Source organism: Peromyscus eremicus, chromosome 8a, assembly GCF_949786415.1.
Source record: "Peromyscus eremicus chromosome 8a, PerEre_H2_v1, whole genome shotgun sequence".
NCBI lineage: Eukaryota > Metazoa > Chordata > Mammalia > Rodentia > Cricetidae > Peromyscus > Peromyscus eremicus.
In genome coordinates this window covers 83,693,754-83,709,989 of record NC_081423.1, presented here as the reverse complement: position 1 = coordinate 83,709,989, position 16,236 = coordinate 83,693,754, and the positions used below count along the sequence as shown (strand labels likewise).

At 46.0% G+C, this 16,236-nt stretch overlaps 1 protein-coding gene across 2 annotated transcripts; it reads right to left on the bottom strand.

Moving 5' to 3' along the window:
* Positions 1-843: 843 nt before the first annotated feature.
* Psme3 (proteasome activator subunit 3) lies at positions 844-6,506 on the bottom strand. Of its 2 annotated transcripts, none has more exons than XM_059271839.1 (11): positions 6,237-6,506; positions 5,514-5,546; positions 5,332-5,394; positions 5,015-5,119; positions 3,359-3,407; positions 2,853-2,965; positions 2,586-2,654; positions 2,402-2,469; positions 2,249-2,303; positions 2,050-2,136; positions 844-1,101 (listed from the first exon to the last, which is right to left on the bottom strand). In XM_059271839.1, exons 1-11 carry the CDS (start codon positions 6,276-6,278, stop codon positions 1,021-1,023), a joined length of 765 nt encoding a protein of 254 aa, XP_059127822.1. In that variant the 5' UTR covers positions 6,279-6,506; the 3' UTR covers positions 844-1,020. The 2 variants fall into 2 exon arrangements, with proteins under 2 accessions (XP_059127822.1, XP_059127821.1); XM_059271838.1 differs by lacking the exon at positions 6,237-6,506 and adding an exon at positions 5,631-5,795.
* Positions 6,507-16,236: the final 9,730 nt, after the last annotated feature.

Here is a 16,236-nt window from a genome sequence, read left to right as displayed (position 1 = left end):
AGCCTCTGGACCGCACAGCTGCCCACACCCTAGCTGACACACAAGCCGGCCTGGCAGAAGGGCAAGGGGGGCCAGAGGGCCAGCTTTTGCATAACACCAAAGGAAGCCGAGCCACAGAGGGAAGGCCTTCAGGAGCCCTCTGCTCCTCGGCTCTCCTTCATCTTACCCTGGGCACCAACGGCTACATTATCAGAAGAGAGGGTAGTCCTGGGACTTTGCCTGGGTGGATGACTAAGACAACTGTCACCTGGTAAGGTGTTGCGTGTGTGACAGGGGCTGAGGGGACAGTGGTGCAGGAAGGAAGGCTATGTTCTATAATGGAGCAGGAAGCATGTATACATGTCCCTAGGCGTGTGTACATGCGTACACATGTATATGTGAAAACCCCAGTTATAAAAACATCCAAAGGAGCTCTAGGGATGCAGCTGAAGGCCTAAGGTATCCCTTGTCATGGTCAGGCTCAGGTGGGATAGAGACAGGTGGAAAGCCCTAAGGCATCACCAGGGCAGCTATGGTAGGGAGGACCCAAAGTCCCCCAGAAGCGAGAGACACTGGCCTCGTGACAGGAAGAGATATCCCTTCCACTCCACCCCCCAGTTCTTAAGACACCTAACGCCTTCCCTAGTTCCTCCAGCTTTAACCGACTAACCATTGAAAGGAAGAGAACACAAAACTTAAAACAAGGGAAGGAGGGAAGAGAAGAAAAAAAAAAAAACCCCACGATTATTCTTGTGCTGATCTTGCACAAACCTGGAGTTCTCCAGAAATTAGGACAGGCTGGGTGTGGGGTTTGGGGGAAAGAGATCGAAGAGTTCCTGAGGCCTGAAAAAAGAGGTAAACACATCACAGAACTAGATGAGAGTTTCATTAGACTCTAACTAAAAACAGAGAGGTGTGGTTACTATTTCCAGCCAGTTTCCCCATCACGATAGTCATGTAACAAACCAAGGCAATGTCGGTCTTGAGCCAGACTCACAGAGTCCCCTGGCCCTGGCCCTGGCCCTGGCCCTGGCCCTGGCCTCAGTACAGTGTCTCCGCATTGCTGCTCCGGGGCCGTTTGATTTTCTCAATATTCTTCAGGATCATGTCATGTAGAGTGACCTGAGAAAGGAAAGGTCAGGGGATCACTCATTTCTTCAACCTCCACCTCACCAAGCGATCACTCACCTTATCCTACTCTATCACCTGACGCAGTGAAGGGGGCAACACTACTTTCTCTGCTCCCTGAGCTGGCTCCAAGTGTTAATTAACCACACGAGAAGTATGAGAAGTCCTTTAGCATGCTGCCTCATTTACTGCTAAAAATCATGTCTGTAGTCAGTAATCTAACTCCCATTTCAGAACAGAAACGAAAGTCTGAGCTTGAACATGATCAAGATCACACTTTGCAGGCTGAAGAGATGGCTTAGCAGCCAGGATCAGGAACTGCTCTCGCAGGGAACCAGACAACTCACAACTGCCACTAACTCCAGCCTGGGGAATCTGACGCCTTCTTCTGGTAGCCCCAGGTACCTGCACTCTCACATGTGCACATACTGACACACAAAGAAACCATCTTTGTAAAAAATTGGCTCGTTGTGTTGGCACACATCTTTTATCACAGCACTTGGGAGACAAGAGTCAGTGGATCTCTGTGACTCTTGACACCAACATAGTGAGCTCCAAGCTACAAAGTGAGACTGGGCTTCAAAGTGAGACCCTGTCTAAAAAACAACAAAACAAAACAAACAAATCGCCCATTACATGAGGACCCTGGTTACAAAGCCATCCTTCTGATTCCAATACCCATGCTTAACCATCCATATGCTGTATACCAACCCCACCTAGTACAGCAACTCCCAACTAGACTTCTTCAATGCGTTTATGTTCTCCACACCCAGCTGATGAACAGCTATTTATGTACCCCAGCGGGCCTCAAATTCTGGATCCTTCTGCTCAATCTCCTGAGCAGTTGGGATTATAGGCAGCTACGACAATGGCCATTTCACTCATTTCACCCTGACCTAAGAGGAGCCAGGACAGCTACGGGCAAGGACTGACTTTACTCACATACTGATTCCTCAGCTCTGAGATGATGAGTCGAAGGCTGATGTACTCTTTCTCGTCAATCTCCGTGACGGTGCGGCGATAGTCCTCCTGCACAGGAAGTAGGCAGGCTAGTCTTCCAGGCCCAACGCCTGTCCATAGCTCATTACTAGCATCCTACCCATCCTGCCACCCCCCCTCCAGACCCCAAGCCCCTACTTACCACATGGGGATATTTAGCTATTTTAGAAACCAATTTGGCTCTTGTAATATAATATCTGGAGGGAGGGAAAAAATGAGAAGCAGTTGAAGGGGACCCTGAACATGTCTCCCACTTCACCAGCCAGTTTTCTGGGTCCAGCCCAAGCAGCCCTACCTAGAAATCTGGTCCAGATAAGATGCAGCTTCACTCTCGACAGTTCTTAGCTCTGCAACTGTTTCCTCCTGCAGGGAAGGACAGGCAAGTCAGGTTCCTTCCATGCCACCTACAGCAGCACTGAAGACCAAAACAGAGAGACCAAGCAGGGGAAGCAGCTCCCTGTTTGTAGTAGACACATTACCTGAATAGACACCCCAAAGTTGTTCCCGTCTTCTATTCTGGGAATCAAGAGCTGTACCCACATTTTGACCTAGAGTGTGAGAAGATGAAATGCATGTAGAAGGACCTTGGGCTTTCCTGCTAAAGCCATGAAATACACGATACTTGTTGCTGGGGACAGATGCCAGAAACAAAGGAATCAAGGGACTGTGCCTGCCAACCCCACCCATCATTCCATAGCTCAAGTGGAGCTATTCGGGTTCAGCCACAGGTCACTAGGCCATCTCACCGTGTTACATTTCTCGATCAGCAGCCGAATCTCAGGTTTTACTTTCTCAATAATGTCCACCAGCTGCTGGTTGCTTTTCAGCATCCCATTGGGCATCACAAACACCTTGGTTCCTGAAAGATATATCAAGGTCACATGTTCAGGGCAGTGGAAAAGTGAAAGCACCCTCCATCTTTTCCTCTTCCTCAGACCTAGAAGATGTAATGACCTTTGCCTTTTATCTTTCACAATGCTAAATGACCCCACTACCCCTTAATTCATCAGGTAACTACTGCTGCTACTACTCCAGGGGGAAATGACACAGAACATGGCTCATGCCTCCAAGCACTCTCTGTGGCGTCTACAGTAAGTCAGACCCTCCTGGTGTACTAGACTAAATAATGATCATTGTAGGAAGATGCCAAGTGTTGATCCTGAGAAATTCAATCAGATCTCAGCTGGTGAAAACCAGAACCATCCTACTTCTCAGGACTGCCAGTCAGCCGAGATTAGAGGGCAGCTCTTACCTTGGAAGGCCTCTTCACATTCATCCAATCTGCGCTTCTTGTAAGTGGGCTAATGGTATAAGGAAGCAGGAATTAGCTTGCATTTAACACCACATGCCCATTACAAGATACTAGACAAGCAAGTTTAATTCCTTCCTGGACCCCATAGGTTATTGTACTAATTTCTGCACCAATACATATAAAGCTTTTAAAAGAGGTTCTTGCCACAAAGAAACTTACATTCTAGTTGAGAAGGCCAAATTTACAACCAATAGAACACATTAAAAAAGCAGCTGAAGGGGCCAGTGGAGCAGTTCAGCAGGTAGAGGCACGTATTGCCAAGCTTAACCACCCGAGTTTGATCCCTAGGATCAACACATCAGAAGGTAACCAGCTGGCATGCTCCTACCCACTAAACAAACAGTGTTGCTTTTCAAAACAGTCAAGGAGCAGGAAAAATTCTATTTTTAAAAAACAGGAAGAAGCCGAGTGGCGGTGGTGCACGCCTTTAATCCCAGCACTCAGGAGGCAGAGACAGGCAGATCTCTGTGAGTTCGAGGCCAGCCTGGTCTACAGAGCAAGATCCAGGACAGGCACCAAAGCTACAGAGAGAAACCCTGTCTCAAAAAAAAAAAAAAAAACAAACCAAGAACCATGAAGAAAGCAATCAAGGCAGGTAGAGAATTGAGGGAGTATGCACAAATATGTTGGTTCTAAAACAAACACAAGATTCAATCAACAAACTCAGAACAGTACCTTCTATATGCTAGGAGTAATGTTAGGAGCTAAGGATACAGGCAATTAAGATGGCTCCTACCCTAACTGCAGATTTATTTTGCTTTGTTTTGGAGAAAGGATCCCAGTAAATGTCCAAACTAGCCTTCAATTCACTATGTATCCCAGGCTGGTCTTGAACTCACAATTCTCCTTCCTCAGACAAGATGAGTGCTAAGCCACCATACCCAGCTTAATTAATTATAATTAAGATAGTTCTGAAAGCTAGTAATATAAATCAGTAGTACAGTGTTTATATAACATGCATAAGACCCTAGGCTTGACCTCCAAGACAGGGAAAAAAAAAACCAGAGGAATCTAGACAAAACTATAGTATCACTGGTGTTCTAACACAATGTGGACATGGAACCAATAAGATACAGGTATTAGCTGGCATGATGGCGCACACCTTTCATCCCAGCATTTAGACAGCAGAGGCAGGCAGATCTCGATGAGTCTAGTCTACACAGGGAGTTCCAGGCTAGCCAGGGCTACAAAGTGAGACCCCCATCTCAAAAACAAAGCTAATAAAGGTGCTAAAGAAATGGTAAAAACAGGGTCTGCAGCTATGCAGCAAGAATAGCTTCTCTTCCCATCACAAGACACAACGCACTGAACAGAAAAGTCTTACTCAGAAGCATAGGGAAAGCCAGGTCGCTGGGAGAAAAAAAAAAAACTATAGCTAGATTAGAACTAACTGAAACTTAGGCTAACACTGGGAGCAGCACTAACATACTCACCTTGTTTACAAAGAAACTAAAGGTGCAAAAAGTAGTATTCTGGAGTCACCATACCTGAAACAGAACCCCAGATCCCACAAGCAAAGCCCAAGTCCTCCATACATCCCAAGGCTTACCAAGAAATAAAATACTAAAAACACAAACATAAATGCAAGACACTCACACCATCCAGTCCATCGTGGCTATTGGTGAGGAGAATGGGGTCAGGGACTGGGAGATTCATGTCTGAGTGGATCTGAGTTAGGTCATGGATATTTAGGATTGGTTCCTGAAAGAGAGGCATTCACCCCAAAACAGTATTAGTGTAAGTTTTTAAAAAAACAAAAAAACAAAATAAAAGAGAGAGAGAGAGAGAAGTATTTGTGAAAGAAATGAGTGCCTTATAGTACACAAGAGAACAGAATCAACACACAATCTGCCCCGTATGTCTCAAAGACTGGGACCAAAGAGGTAATTTAAAGTAATAAAAACATCTCTCACCTTCAAAAAACTATCAAGTTCTAATAACTTCTTTGGAAAAAAATTTGCCACCAAGTCTTCTGCCTAGACAGAGGAAACACACCTGAATTAATAAACGTGGGACAGTCACTCTCTCCGTGTAGCTCTTTCTGGGAAACCCCCAGCTATTAACCGACACCTCTTCTCTCCTTTACAACACTCACCTCACTTGTGATCCGCTCCCTGAAAGAATCAACCTAAAATCAACAAAGAGAGCAATTCAATACCTGCTGACTAAGGGCAAGGATGAGGAACCCCAAATGCAGCTGTCTCTCCCTCACCTTGAAATTATAATGAGAAGGTGAGAGGCCCCCAGACTGCAAATACTTTATTTTTTTGCGGATCCATTTCTCCATCTCAGGAGGGATGTGGGGGCTGGAGGCCAGCACCTGTCAATCTCCCCCCCTCTCTTCTCCCCTTCCACCCCCTCCCTTTGTCCCTCCCTCTCTCTGGTTGTCTGAAATCCTCTGAATTTGATAAACAGACAAAAGCTGAAAGATGTGAGATCACAAACGTGCCCACTCCCACCCAGACCTGGCCTATCATACGCAGTAGGCAAGCCTCCCAAGGCAGGGTCAGCAGCAGCGTCCGGGGGCGGGGACGTGGCTGGGCCGGGGGACTTCCACCTGTCACTAGCCTAAAGCACTGAGTTTAACACGTGTCCGCGGAGGAGAACCTGGTGCGCTCCATCACCAGAAGCAGGGCAGAAAGCCACCCTATATCGTCTTCTCCAATGCCGTCTCCAGGCGTGGGGGGCTGGGTTGAGCCGAGCGGAAGCTCAGAGCTGGTGTCCCCAGGGAGACAAAGACGACATGGGGAGTGGGGAGCAGGTCCGACTGCTGGGGGTTCGAAGGGAGGGATGAGGAGGCCCGGAGCTGTGCCGCTACCTTGAGCTTTACTTCCTGATCCACCTTCAGCAACGAGGCCATGGCCGGGCAGGGCCGTGTCCGCTCCGCTGGGTGCTGGAGGTGCTGTGGACTCCGGGGAGGGCGCCGGAGGGGCCTGAGGAATCTCCACTGCCCTCGGGACCCGGCCGCCCTCGCTGGCTTGCTCACCGCTTGCTCGTTCCCTCCCTCCGTGCCGGCCGGCCACCCGCCCGCCTGCCGCCTGCTGCCTGCTAGCTCTCTTGCTCGCCCTCCCGGCTTTCGCCGCTCACGCCGGAAGTTACGTCACAGCCAATCGCCGGGACTCCGGCGAGGATTAGCACGTGCCCCGCGCAGCCGCTCTGCTGCTCGGCTCTTAAAGGTTCCCGGTGGGGCTCTTAGAGCTCCAGCCGTTGTGCCCTGTGGTGGTAAGCCTGGGTCAGGGATGCTGAGACCCAAGCCCCCCGGGGACTCAAGAGTGGTGTGTTCTAGTGTCCCGGAACTCGACTTCACCGTGGGACCTCATGTGCCGCTGCCGCTGGAAGAGTAGTCGTCGCGCCCTAGTGACGTGGACTGAAGAAGCCCGCCGGTCCCCGTCCCTAGTTGGGCGTTCCGGGCTGACTGCCTGACTCCCGCCTCCCTCCCCTTTCTCCCTCTCGCTAGTACCAAACAGAAGACAAGTTCCACTGCACCGTGCTTTCCTGGTATAGTAGTTATCATAAACACGCAGACCTCAGATACCAAATACCTGACGGACACACTCTTCGCCCAGAAGATGATTGTGGCTTATCGAAGGCAACACATTGTTTCCGGTTACTTCACTAGAATCAAACCTTCCCAGTTCTAGGATAAAACTGTTACCATTTTCCTAATGGAAGTCTAAGACAGCGTCTCTTGGTTCACCAATTTATTTTCTTATTATGGGTTATTCAGTGCAATAAAATGGAGCAGGGGTTCTGTGCTATATCGCAGAACAGTGTTACACAGAAACTAGAAATGTATTTTTCATATACGCAGTTTAGTCTTCTAACAGCCGCATTTTAGAAAAAAAAATTAACTTTAGCCACGTTTAATCCAATTTATGTTACAATGCAGTCAGCCCCTTGTGTCCGTGGATTTCCAATTCACTGGGTTCAACCAACTAAAAATATGGAAAATATTCAGGAAAGCTTGAGCTACTGGGACCTGCGAGAAAGAGGGATGACACAGTGGGTAGTTAAGGCGCTAACAAGGTAAATTCAATCCATTAGACACCGGTGAGAACCAATCCCTGCAAGTTATCCCCTGACCTCTGTACACACATGAACAGGTAAGCAAGCATGCAGGCCCACACGCGCAATGTAACAAAACAACCTCAGAAGCTGTGGCGCATAGAAACATGTAGCCATCGGCTCCTCTATGGAGCACAACGGCTATGGGAAACTGAAAGTGAATCATCCACTGAAGGTTTCTGGTTGTCTGTCATTGATGCGTCATATTGGAAAAAACACCGCAAAGTGACAACACAACTGCAAATTTTGATAAGAGCAAAGAGATGGCAGCAGACAATAGCAGGAATCTATTCTAGAAAGTCCTTTCCCACTTAAGTGCAAATCCCCCCATCCCACCCACCTTGCTCACTCATTCCTACCAGTTCACCTTTCACACTACTTTTTTTTTTCACACTACTTTCTGTTAACACACATCTGTAGTAACTTTCCATCGTACTGGATACTTGATGTCAAGAATTCTCTCCAAATTAGGGCTGGAGAGATGGCTCAGAGGTTAAGAGCACAGGCTGCTCTTCCAGAGGTCCAGAGTTCAATTCCCAGCAACCACATGATGGCTCACAACCATCTATAATGAGATCTGGTGCCCTCTTCTGGCATGCAGGCATGCAGGCATACATGCAAGCAGAACACTGTATATATAATAAATAAATCTTTAAAAAAAAAAAAAAAAAAAAAGAATTCTCTCCAAATTAGCTTTATCCTCTTTTAGGTATGCCACTGTTCTATGTGTCTTTCAGAATTCTAACTTCAATGTAGCACAAATCTTAAAAGTTCTTATTAATAAAAAAAAAATCTGGGGTAGGTATTGGGGTGAACTCTGGAAGATCAGAGAAGCAGAACAAGCCACAGCTTCCTCACCTCACCAATTCCTCAGCTGATCCTGTTTCCTCAGACTGGAAGCCTCTGTGTCCTCATCTGAATGGGTTTCAGCTGAACTGTGCTGCTCAAAGCCTAAAAGCTTAACCAGCCAAATGCTTCTAGTTTCTGGTCTTCACCCCTTATATATCCTTCTGTTTTTGCCATCACTCCCTGGGATTAAAGGCTCACTTTCTGGGATTAAAGGCGTGTGTCACTATGCCTGGCTGTTTCCTATGTGGCCTTGAACTCACAGAGATCCGGAGGGATTTCTGCCTCTGGAATGCTAGGATTAAAGATGTGTACTACCACTGCCTATCCTCTATGTTTAATATTGTAGCTGTCCTGTTCTCTGACCCCAGATAAGTTTATTAGGGTGCATAATATTTTGGGGAACACAATACCACCACACTTAAAATTAGTGTTTGTGCTTATAATGGCTTTGTTTCCAAGTAACTGTTTTGTCTTCAGATAGACTTTGAGAAGATACCCTTTTCCCCCTCCCTTCCCATGTTTTATATAGGGATCCATCAATTTACTTACTGAGAAAATGATTATAAATGCCACTAATTTTTGTGTGCTAGAAAGTCATGGTATTGAGGATGATTGGCCTTACTTTAAATTCATGTCCACAAATCTCAAGCAAATGTATGATGCCACCTGAGCTCTTTCTCCATGCTCTTGACGAGTTTTCTCATACTCCAAATGACTGTCACATTTTTCTCTACTCCTAAAACCTCCACTGTTCCTTCTCATTCACCTCCATTTTATGGTCTTGGATCATTTGTCATTGAGAATACAGAAGCAAATGAGAAGCTCCTTATCACCTGGCCTGGTTAGATTTTTTTTTTTTTAATCTTGACACAAGCCACGGTCATCTAAAAAGAGGGAACTTCAATTGAGGAAATGTCTTCATTAGATTGGCCTGCAGGCAAGCCTGTGGGCAATTTCTTGACTGGTGATTGATATGGAAATAACAGCCATCTGTGGACAGAGCCATCCCAGGGCAGGTAGTCCAGGCCTGTATAAGAAAACAAACTGAGCAAATCAGGAGGAACAGTCCTGGAGGAACAAGTCAGGAGGAACAAGTCAGGAGCAACATTCCTCTGGGGTTTCTGCTATAGTTCCCACCTCCAGGTTCCTGCCTTGAGTTCCTGCCCTGACTTCCCTTCATGTTGGACTGAAAGATGAAATAAGCCCTTTCCTCCCCAATTGCTTTTACTCGTGGTTTTGATTTCAGCAATAGAAAGCAAACTAAGACATCACCTTACCACCAAATTGCCGACCTGCCAATCCTCTCTCTCTCTTTCCCTTCTCTCGTTGGAGGAGCGTCTCCCCTCCTCTGAAAACCCACCCTTCCTTTTGTACATTGCAGTCCATCCTCTTTCAGTTCTCGAGGAAAGGCCTCAGCGATTGTCCTGTCTTTTTTCTTCTTGCTCTACTCTTCCTCCCCCAGCTCCCCGAGGCAGTGGCTGGTGCGCACCTCAGGGTGACCTCCAACTCACTAGGTAGACTAAGCAAGCCTTGAACCCCCAGTCCTCTGGCCCCCACCTCCTACGTGTTGGCATTACAGGTAGGCACTGCCATACCTGGCTGCAAATAACTGGGCTTTAACAACACCTGGTGTGCTTCTCTTTGCTCTCCCCTCTAACAACTACTGTATGAGATAGAATTATTTTAAATGAATTAAATGTAAGTTTTCCTAACAATTCTGAAATATCCCAAGATCAAAACTAGAGCTTCTGGCCCTAGAGTAGCCTAGTAAGGGAGAGAGATCACTCATTTGATGATTTTAATTTTTGGAGACATGAATGGCCACCTTTAATAAAGTTAATGTTGTGTTTCCGAGCAAACTAGAAGTTTGCAAGTATTACAAAAATTGTAGTATATTCTTTTTTTTTAAGATTTATTTATTTATTATGTATACAATGTTCTGCCTGTGTGTACACCTGCAGGCCAGAAGAGGGCACCAGATCTCATTACAGATGGTTGTGAGCCACCATGTGGGTGCTGGGAATTGAACTCAGGACCTCTGGAAGAGCAGCCAGTGCTCTTAACCTCTGAGCCATCTCTCTAGCCCTGTAGTATATTCTTAATTTTTAAGTCAGGAAATCATTAGTCTGGGAGGGGACATATATTGATATATGTAAGCAACTGAAAACATAGCCTAAAATATAGGCACTGAAGGACAAAAATTAATTCAGTTAACTTAAGGTTGTTGGCCATCCCTACCAGCACCTCAGCCCTTCCTCTCTCTGACGTGAGCACTCCTTGTCCTGAGTTTTCCCGAGAGCTGAGCCAACACAGACAGCTCTCCTTAACTCCCAAGTATGGTGAGCCTGTGGCTGAACCTCTCAGCTGAGATCCCGAGTACGGTGAGCCTGTGGCTGAACCTCTCGGCTGAGATCCAGAGTACGGTGAGCCTGTGGCTGAACCTCTCGGCTGAGATCCCTGACCAGGAAGGCAGTGATGGGCACCACTTGGGGAGATGAACAGGAAGATCCCTGAACCCAGGAGTTCACGGGCAGGCTGAGTAACAGATAAGACCCTACACCATGAACAAACCAGCCCTGACAGTTGTAACCACGTGAAGGGACCGTGAAATATGGAAAAAGCAGATCTTAAAATTAGAATTCCTCCAGGAAATCTTAGGAGTATGAGAGATGAGAACAGCCTGAAGCTCTTCCACTATATGAGAAAACGTCTCCAGGAAAAGACTTAGCATTCCACAGTTGGACAACTTACGTTCTTAAAATAAATTTCAATGTTTATTTATTTACTGGTGGCCCAGTTGCATGCCACAGTGTGCATGTGGAGGTTGGAGGACAACTTGTCAGAGCTGGTTCTCTCCTCCCACACAAAGGTAGACTACATGCAGGGGTGCACACCTTTAATCCCAGCCCTCAGGAGGCAGAGGCAGGCAGATCTCTGTGAGTTTGAGGCCAGTCTATCTTATTCTACCTAGCAAGTTCCAGGACAGCCAAGGCTACATGGCGAGACCCTGTATCATAAAGATAGATAGATAGATAGATAGATAGATAGATAGATAGATAGATAGGCAGACAGATAGGCAGACAGACAGGCAGACAGACAGGCAGACAGACAGATAGAAAAGCAAACAAACAACAAAACCAAAAGGAACCCTACTCTGAGTGACCGCCAACCTCAATGGAGATTTCTCCACTTCCTCCACTGGCTCTTGACCCTCTTGGCCTCATGTTCCTGCACACCTGCTAACATTCCTTTCACTTTCAGTTTTCCCCTGGAAGGTCGTACCCACATTCATAGCTGCAGCATCTCAGAATGAACACGACCCAAACAGAATTCCAACTCCGTTACTTTTCTCTTGTCCATATCAGATACCTCACTGCTCAAACCCAAAACCTAACAGTCCCTCCCCATTCCTCTCGTCCTCATCTTCCCGCATGCGGTCTGTTAGTGGGTCCCCTCAGGACTTCCTGTCCATCCTGCTCTAAGCCACTGCCATTGTTTCCTGGGTATTACAATGGTTCCTGTCTGGCCTCTGCATTTCCATTCCTATCATCCTCCCACTCTCCTATTCTCCACTGAGTATCCAAAGTTATGTGTTTTTTTTTTTTTTTTGTTTTTTTTTTTAAATTCTTTTCAAGATTTTATTTATTTATTATGTATACAGTGTTCTGCCTGCATGTATGTCTGCAGGCCAGAAGAGGGCACCAGATCTCATTACAGATGGTTGTGAGCCACCATGTGGTTGCTGGGAATTGAACTCAGGACCTCTGAAGGAACAATCAGTGCTCTTAACCTCTGAGCCATCTCTCCAGCCCCCAAAGTTATGTGTTTTAATCCTGGCTAGGTAGAACCCAGCAGTCAACCCAAAGGTGTCCACCGTTTGTGTAGAACCTGGCCAGCGCTAGAAGGGGGCTCTGAGCCGGCATTTCAGGCTGGGCAGCTGGACGGGGGAGATACCACTTGGCCCATTTACTCTTTTTCTTGGGACGTTTTCTCTTGATGATCCGTCCTTTTTCTTCAGATGTTTCACTTATCCACTGGTCTCTGGATTCCTTAGTTGGATGTTTTTATTCTCCTGGAAAGATAAAATCAAAACTCTGCTCTAACCCTAACTCTGGAGGGGGTACCTTTTTTGGTAGATTATATCTTTCCTAGGGCAAAATGTTTTTTGGCAACAAAAAAATTATTTATCTTTCAATTAAAAAAGTTATTGCCAGGCGGTGGTGGCGCACGCCTTTAATCCCAGCACTCGGGAGGCAGAGCCAGGTGGATCTCTGTGAGTTCGAGGCCAGCCTGGGCTACCAAGTGAGTTCCAGGAAAGGCGCAAAGCTACACAGAGAAACCCTGTCTCGAAAAACAAAAAACAAAAAAACAAAAAAAAAAAGTTATTTTGAAATTTTGAAACTAAATATATCTTAATATGTGTGGATAAATATAGCTATGTTCCCCTTTCTCTTTATATATATTTTCAAGGTTTAAGTGTGTTTCTTTTTAGATCACAAAGGACATTCACTTTGAATTTCAGCCTGCATTTTGCAAGTAGCTTTTAAATTTAAATCATTGTAATTCTTATGTACCTGCCTCTCCCTCCCAAGTGCTGGGATTAAAGATGTGAACCACCGCCTGGCTATGGATTCCTTATAATAGTTATTGGCTGTGGATGCCTTATGATAGTGATTCTCATAGGGTTGTCCTGGTTTATTTTGGTTCTCCATTTCCTTTATTTTTTAGTGTTAAGGGTAAATCTATCATGCTTGCTGATTTACTCCAGATTTGTTCCCTGAAAAATTTTAATATTCTAGGCTTAATTAAACATGATGCCAATTTCTCCACTATTTCATTATTTTCAGACGTTTTGTCTGTCTTGCTTGTGTGAAACACACAAAATTTGATGTCTTCGCTAATTTTGTTAGGTTTTGCCATTTCTGTGCGTGACTCCCATGACCAGATAGATATCTTTGCCATTTGTCTGCCAGTTAGTGGTTTCCATTTTGATGACCACATAGCTGTACCACTGCACGCACACCATGAACTGGACAAGATAGAGATTTTCCTTTTGCTTTTCTTGTTGATGGTCTTATAGTCAATAGTGCTGTTCTGATTTTCTGGTTTTCTGGTTCCTTCTTCTGTATCTCACCACCGCCACCACCACCACCACCACCCCTGTACCCCTGTACCCCTGTACCCCCTCACCCTCCCCACTACAGTCTAGAGGTTGCCACTTCCATTAGTTTCAGTTCTATCAGTGGTTGGTTGTAGGAGACCAGCCTGTCAGGATTCGGTCCTCAATTGCATCATCATCCTGCCACGGCGGCGTCCCAGCCAAAAAATCGAGTGGGCCCTCTGTGCGTCCCTCTCTTTCCTTTCCACTCCTTCCTTCCGTCTGTCCTCTCTCTCCCTCTCTCTCTTTCCCCCCCCCCCTCTCTCCAAATAAAGCTCTAAAAAGGTAACCATGGCTGTGATTCTTCCCATCAGCACTCTCCTCTGCCAGCGTGGCCGACGCAGGCAGCAGCCAGCCAGGAGCAGTGCCAATTTAACCAACACAGCTCCCACACTTATTTTCCCCCAGGAACTCTTGAGGAATGAGGGATAAGAGACTTAGGTAGAAATAAAGAGGGGAGAAAAACAGAGAGAAAACACAGGATAGACTCGGGTGGGCCTGTGGTGGTATTGTGTTCCCCAAAATATTGAGCACCCTAATAAACTTATCTGGGGTCACAGAACAGAACAGCCACTAGATACAGAGGCTAGAAAATGGTGGCACTCACACCTTTAATCCTAGCATTCCAGAGGCAGAAATTCAAGGCCACATTGGAAACAGCCAAGCATGGTGACACATGCCTTTAATCCCAGGGAGTGATGGCAGAAAGCAGAAGATATATAAGGCGTGAAGACCAGGAACTAGCAGTATTTGGCTAGTTAAACTTTCAGGCTTTGGAGCAGCAGTTCAGCTGAGATTCATTCGGGATGAGGACTGAGAGGCTTTCAGTCTGAGGAAACAGGATCAGCTGAGGAATTGGCGAGGTGAGGAAGCTGTGGCTTGTTCTGCTTCTCTGATCTTCCAGCATTCACCCCAATACCTGGCTCCAGTTTTTTTTTTTTTTTATTAATAATAAGACTCTTTAAGATTCTTGCAACATGGGCCTGCATCCTATCCACTGGCCCAGAACTTTATTCCAAAGGTCTATTTATAACAATGCCAAAGGGTGGAGTAAAAGACCTCCTCCTTGCTAGTTTCAGTCACCTGGTACCCAGGCCTGAGGTCCAATCAACCTCTTATGCAGTCCTGCTGGGTACAGCCACTTGGAAACCTAGTGGGCTCCAACAGTTGGTGAACCATCAGTAAACCATGTGTTAGCCAAATGCTGTGACCATTCTGTTGATCCCCACAGTCCAATAGGTGCCTCTTTTGAGGAAGGGGTGAGTGGTTTAGAGATGGAGATTATGGGCAACGGAACTATTTCCTCAGGGCAGGAAGACACAGACCCCTTTGGTCATGAAGGAATTCAGACAGGTACCAATTCCACTGTAATACCTTCCTTCCATGGCTGAGCCCGCAAGGACTCTGCCTTCGGACATACCCAATCCATCATTGTAAGGGGCGCCCTTATGACCACAGGGTGGTTGGCAATGACTGAGTATAAGGTTCTCCATGCAATGTAAAATGTTGTTTCTCAAAGAGAGACTATTTATTCTCTGTATATGGGAAACGTTTACAGTAGAAGCCACCAGGCAAATGTCAGTGGACACCTTTTTGCTTTATGAAGAGTCCAAGTTGCCAATTCCCCATTTAATACGATATCTACAATTAAGGTATCATCTGGTTCAGTATCGGTCAGGGTTGCATGCTCGGAGAAGAGCTTACTGGCAGTCACAAAAGCTCCTCTTTGTTCCTGTCCCCATTGGAAATTAGCTGCCTTTCTAGTAACCCTGTAGAGTAGAGGGTTTTTGTAATAATCTGTAAATATGGTATGTGATTTCTCTAGTGTGCAAACACACCAATTAGGAGCTGTGTCTGAGTTTTGTCCTTGGGTGGTGGGATCAAAGGTGTGCACCACCGCCTTGTTCACTATGACTCTAGAATTCAGAAAACAACTAATTATAGAGGTGCCCCTGTCTCTGCTGTGATTAAAGCTACCACCCTGCCCAAATATTTTATCTCAGTTCCAAATCACTCCAACTCTTGGAGATGTAGAAATCAAGTTTGAACTATAGTGTCCCTTTGAATTTACTTAAAACATTTAAAACCTCTTAACTGTGTTTTTAATATCAAACAACAAAAATATCCCTTTTATTTAAGAAGAAAACTCAAAATCTGAGGTAGAAGATGGCCAGGGCCGTGTGGCAGTCTATGGTCTGACATGATAACATGGCATTAAGACATGTGGTTTATTTAAGAAAGCCCAGTTTTCATGTCGTGCTGGTAGGGCAAGTGTTCTTTGGTAAATTATCTTTTGAAAATATTATTTTTTATTTTTATTTTTCATGCCTAATCAAATGAAAGGCATTTGTTGGTGATAGGTATTTTTGTATGCCTGGTAGTAGGTTTCTCTAATGACGCAGTAAGCCAGATCTAGCCAAGTTAAAAAGTAATGGACCAGGTTTGCAAAGCCCTCCCAGGTGACTCTCGGGAAAGACAGCAGGAGAGAAATCACACTGCTGTTCTAAAGGGGGTGGTTCAAATACCCTGTAGGGGCTTGGGGTGATGACGTGCCCCAAGGTGAGTTAAATGCCATGCTAAGCTTTTGGGCAGGGTCTTGGCAGTCCAGGAACTGGGCTTTAGGTTGTTTCTCGGAGAGGGTGGGGTTTGGAGGGGAGAAGGAGTGAGCTGTAGGTGCAGGTCAATGGCACATCCTCCACAACTGGGTGGAACTCGACTTTTGGCAGTTTCTCTGAGAGGGTGGGGT

Excerpts from the sequence above, each read along its gene's own strand:
- Psme3 (XM_059271838.1), bottom strand. The coding sequence starts at position 5,705 with ATGGAGAAATGGATCCGCAAAAAAATAAAGTATTTGCAGTCTGGGGGC. Across the intron at positions 5,547-5,630 it reads CTTCTCATTATAATTTCAAG|GTTGATTCTTTCAGGGAGCG; the intron begins GTGAGGGAGAGA and ends TGTTGATTTTAG. Across the intron at positions 2,137-2,248 it reads TAGCTAAATATCCCCATGTG|GAGGACTATCGCCGCACCGT; the intron begins GTAAGTAGGGGC and ends CTTCCTGTGCAG.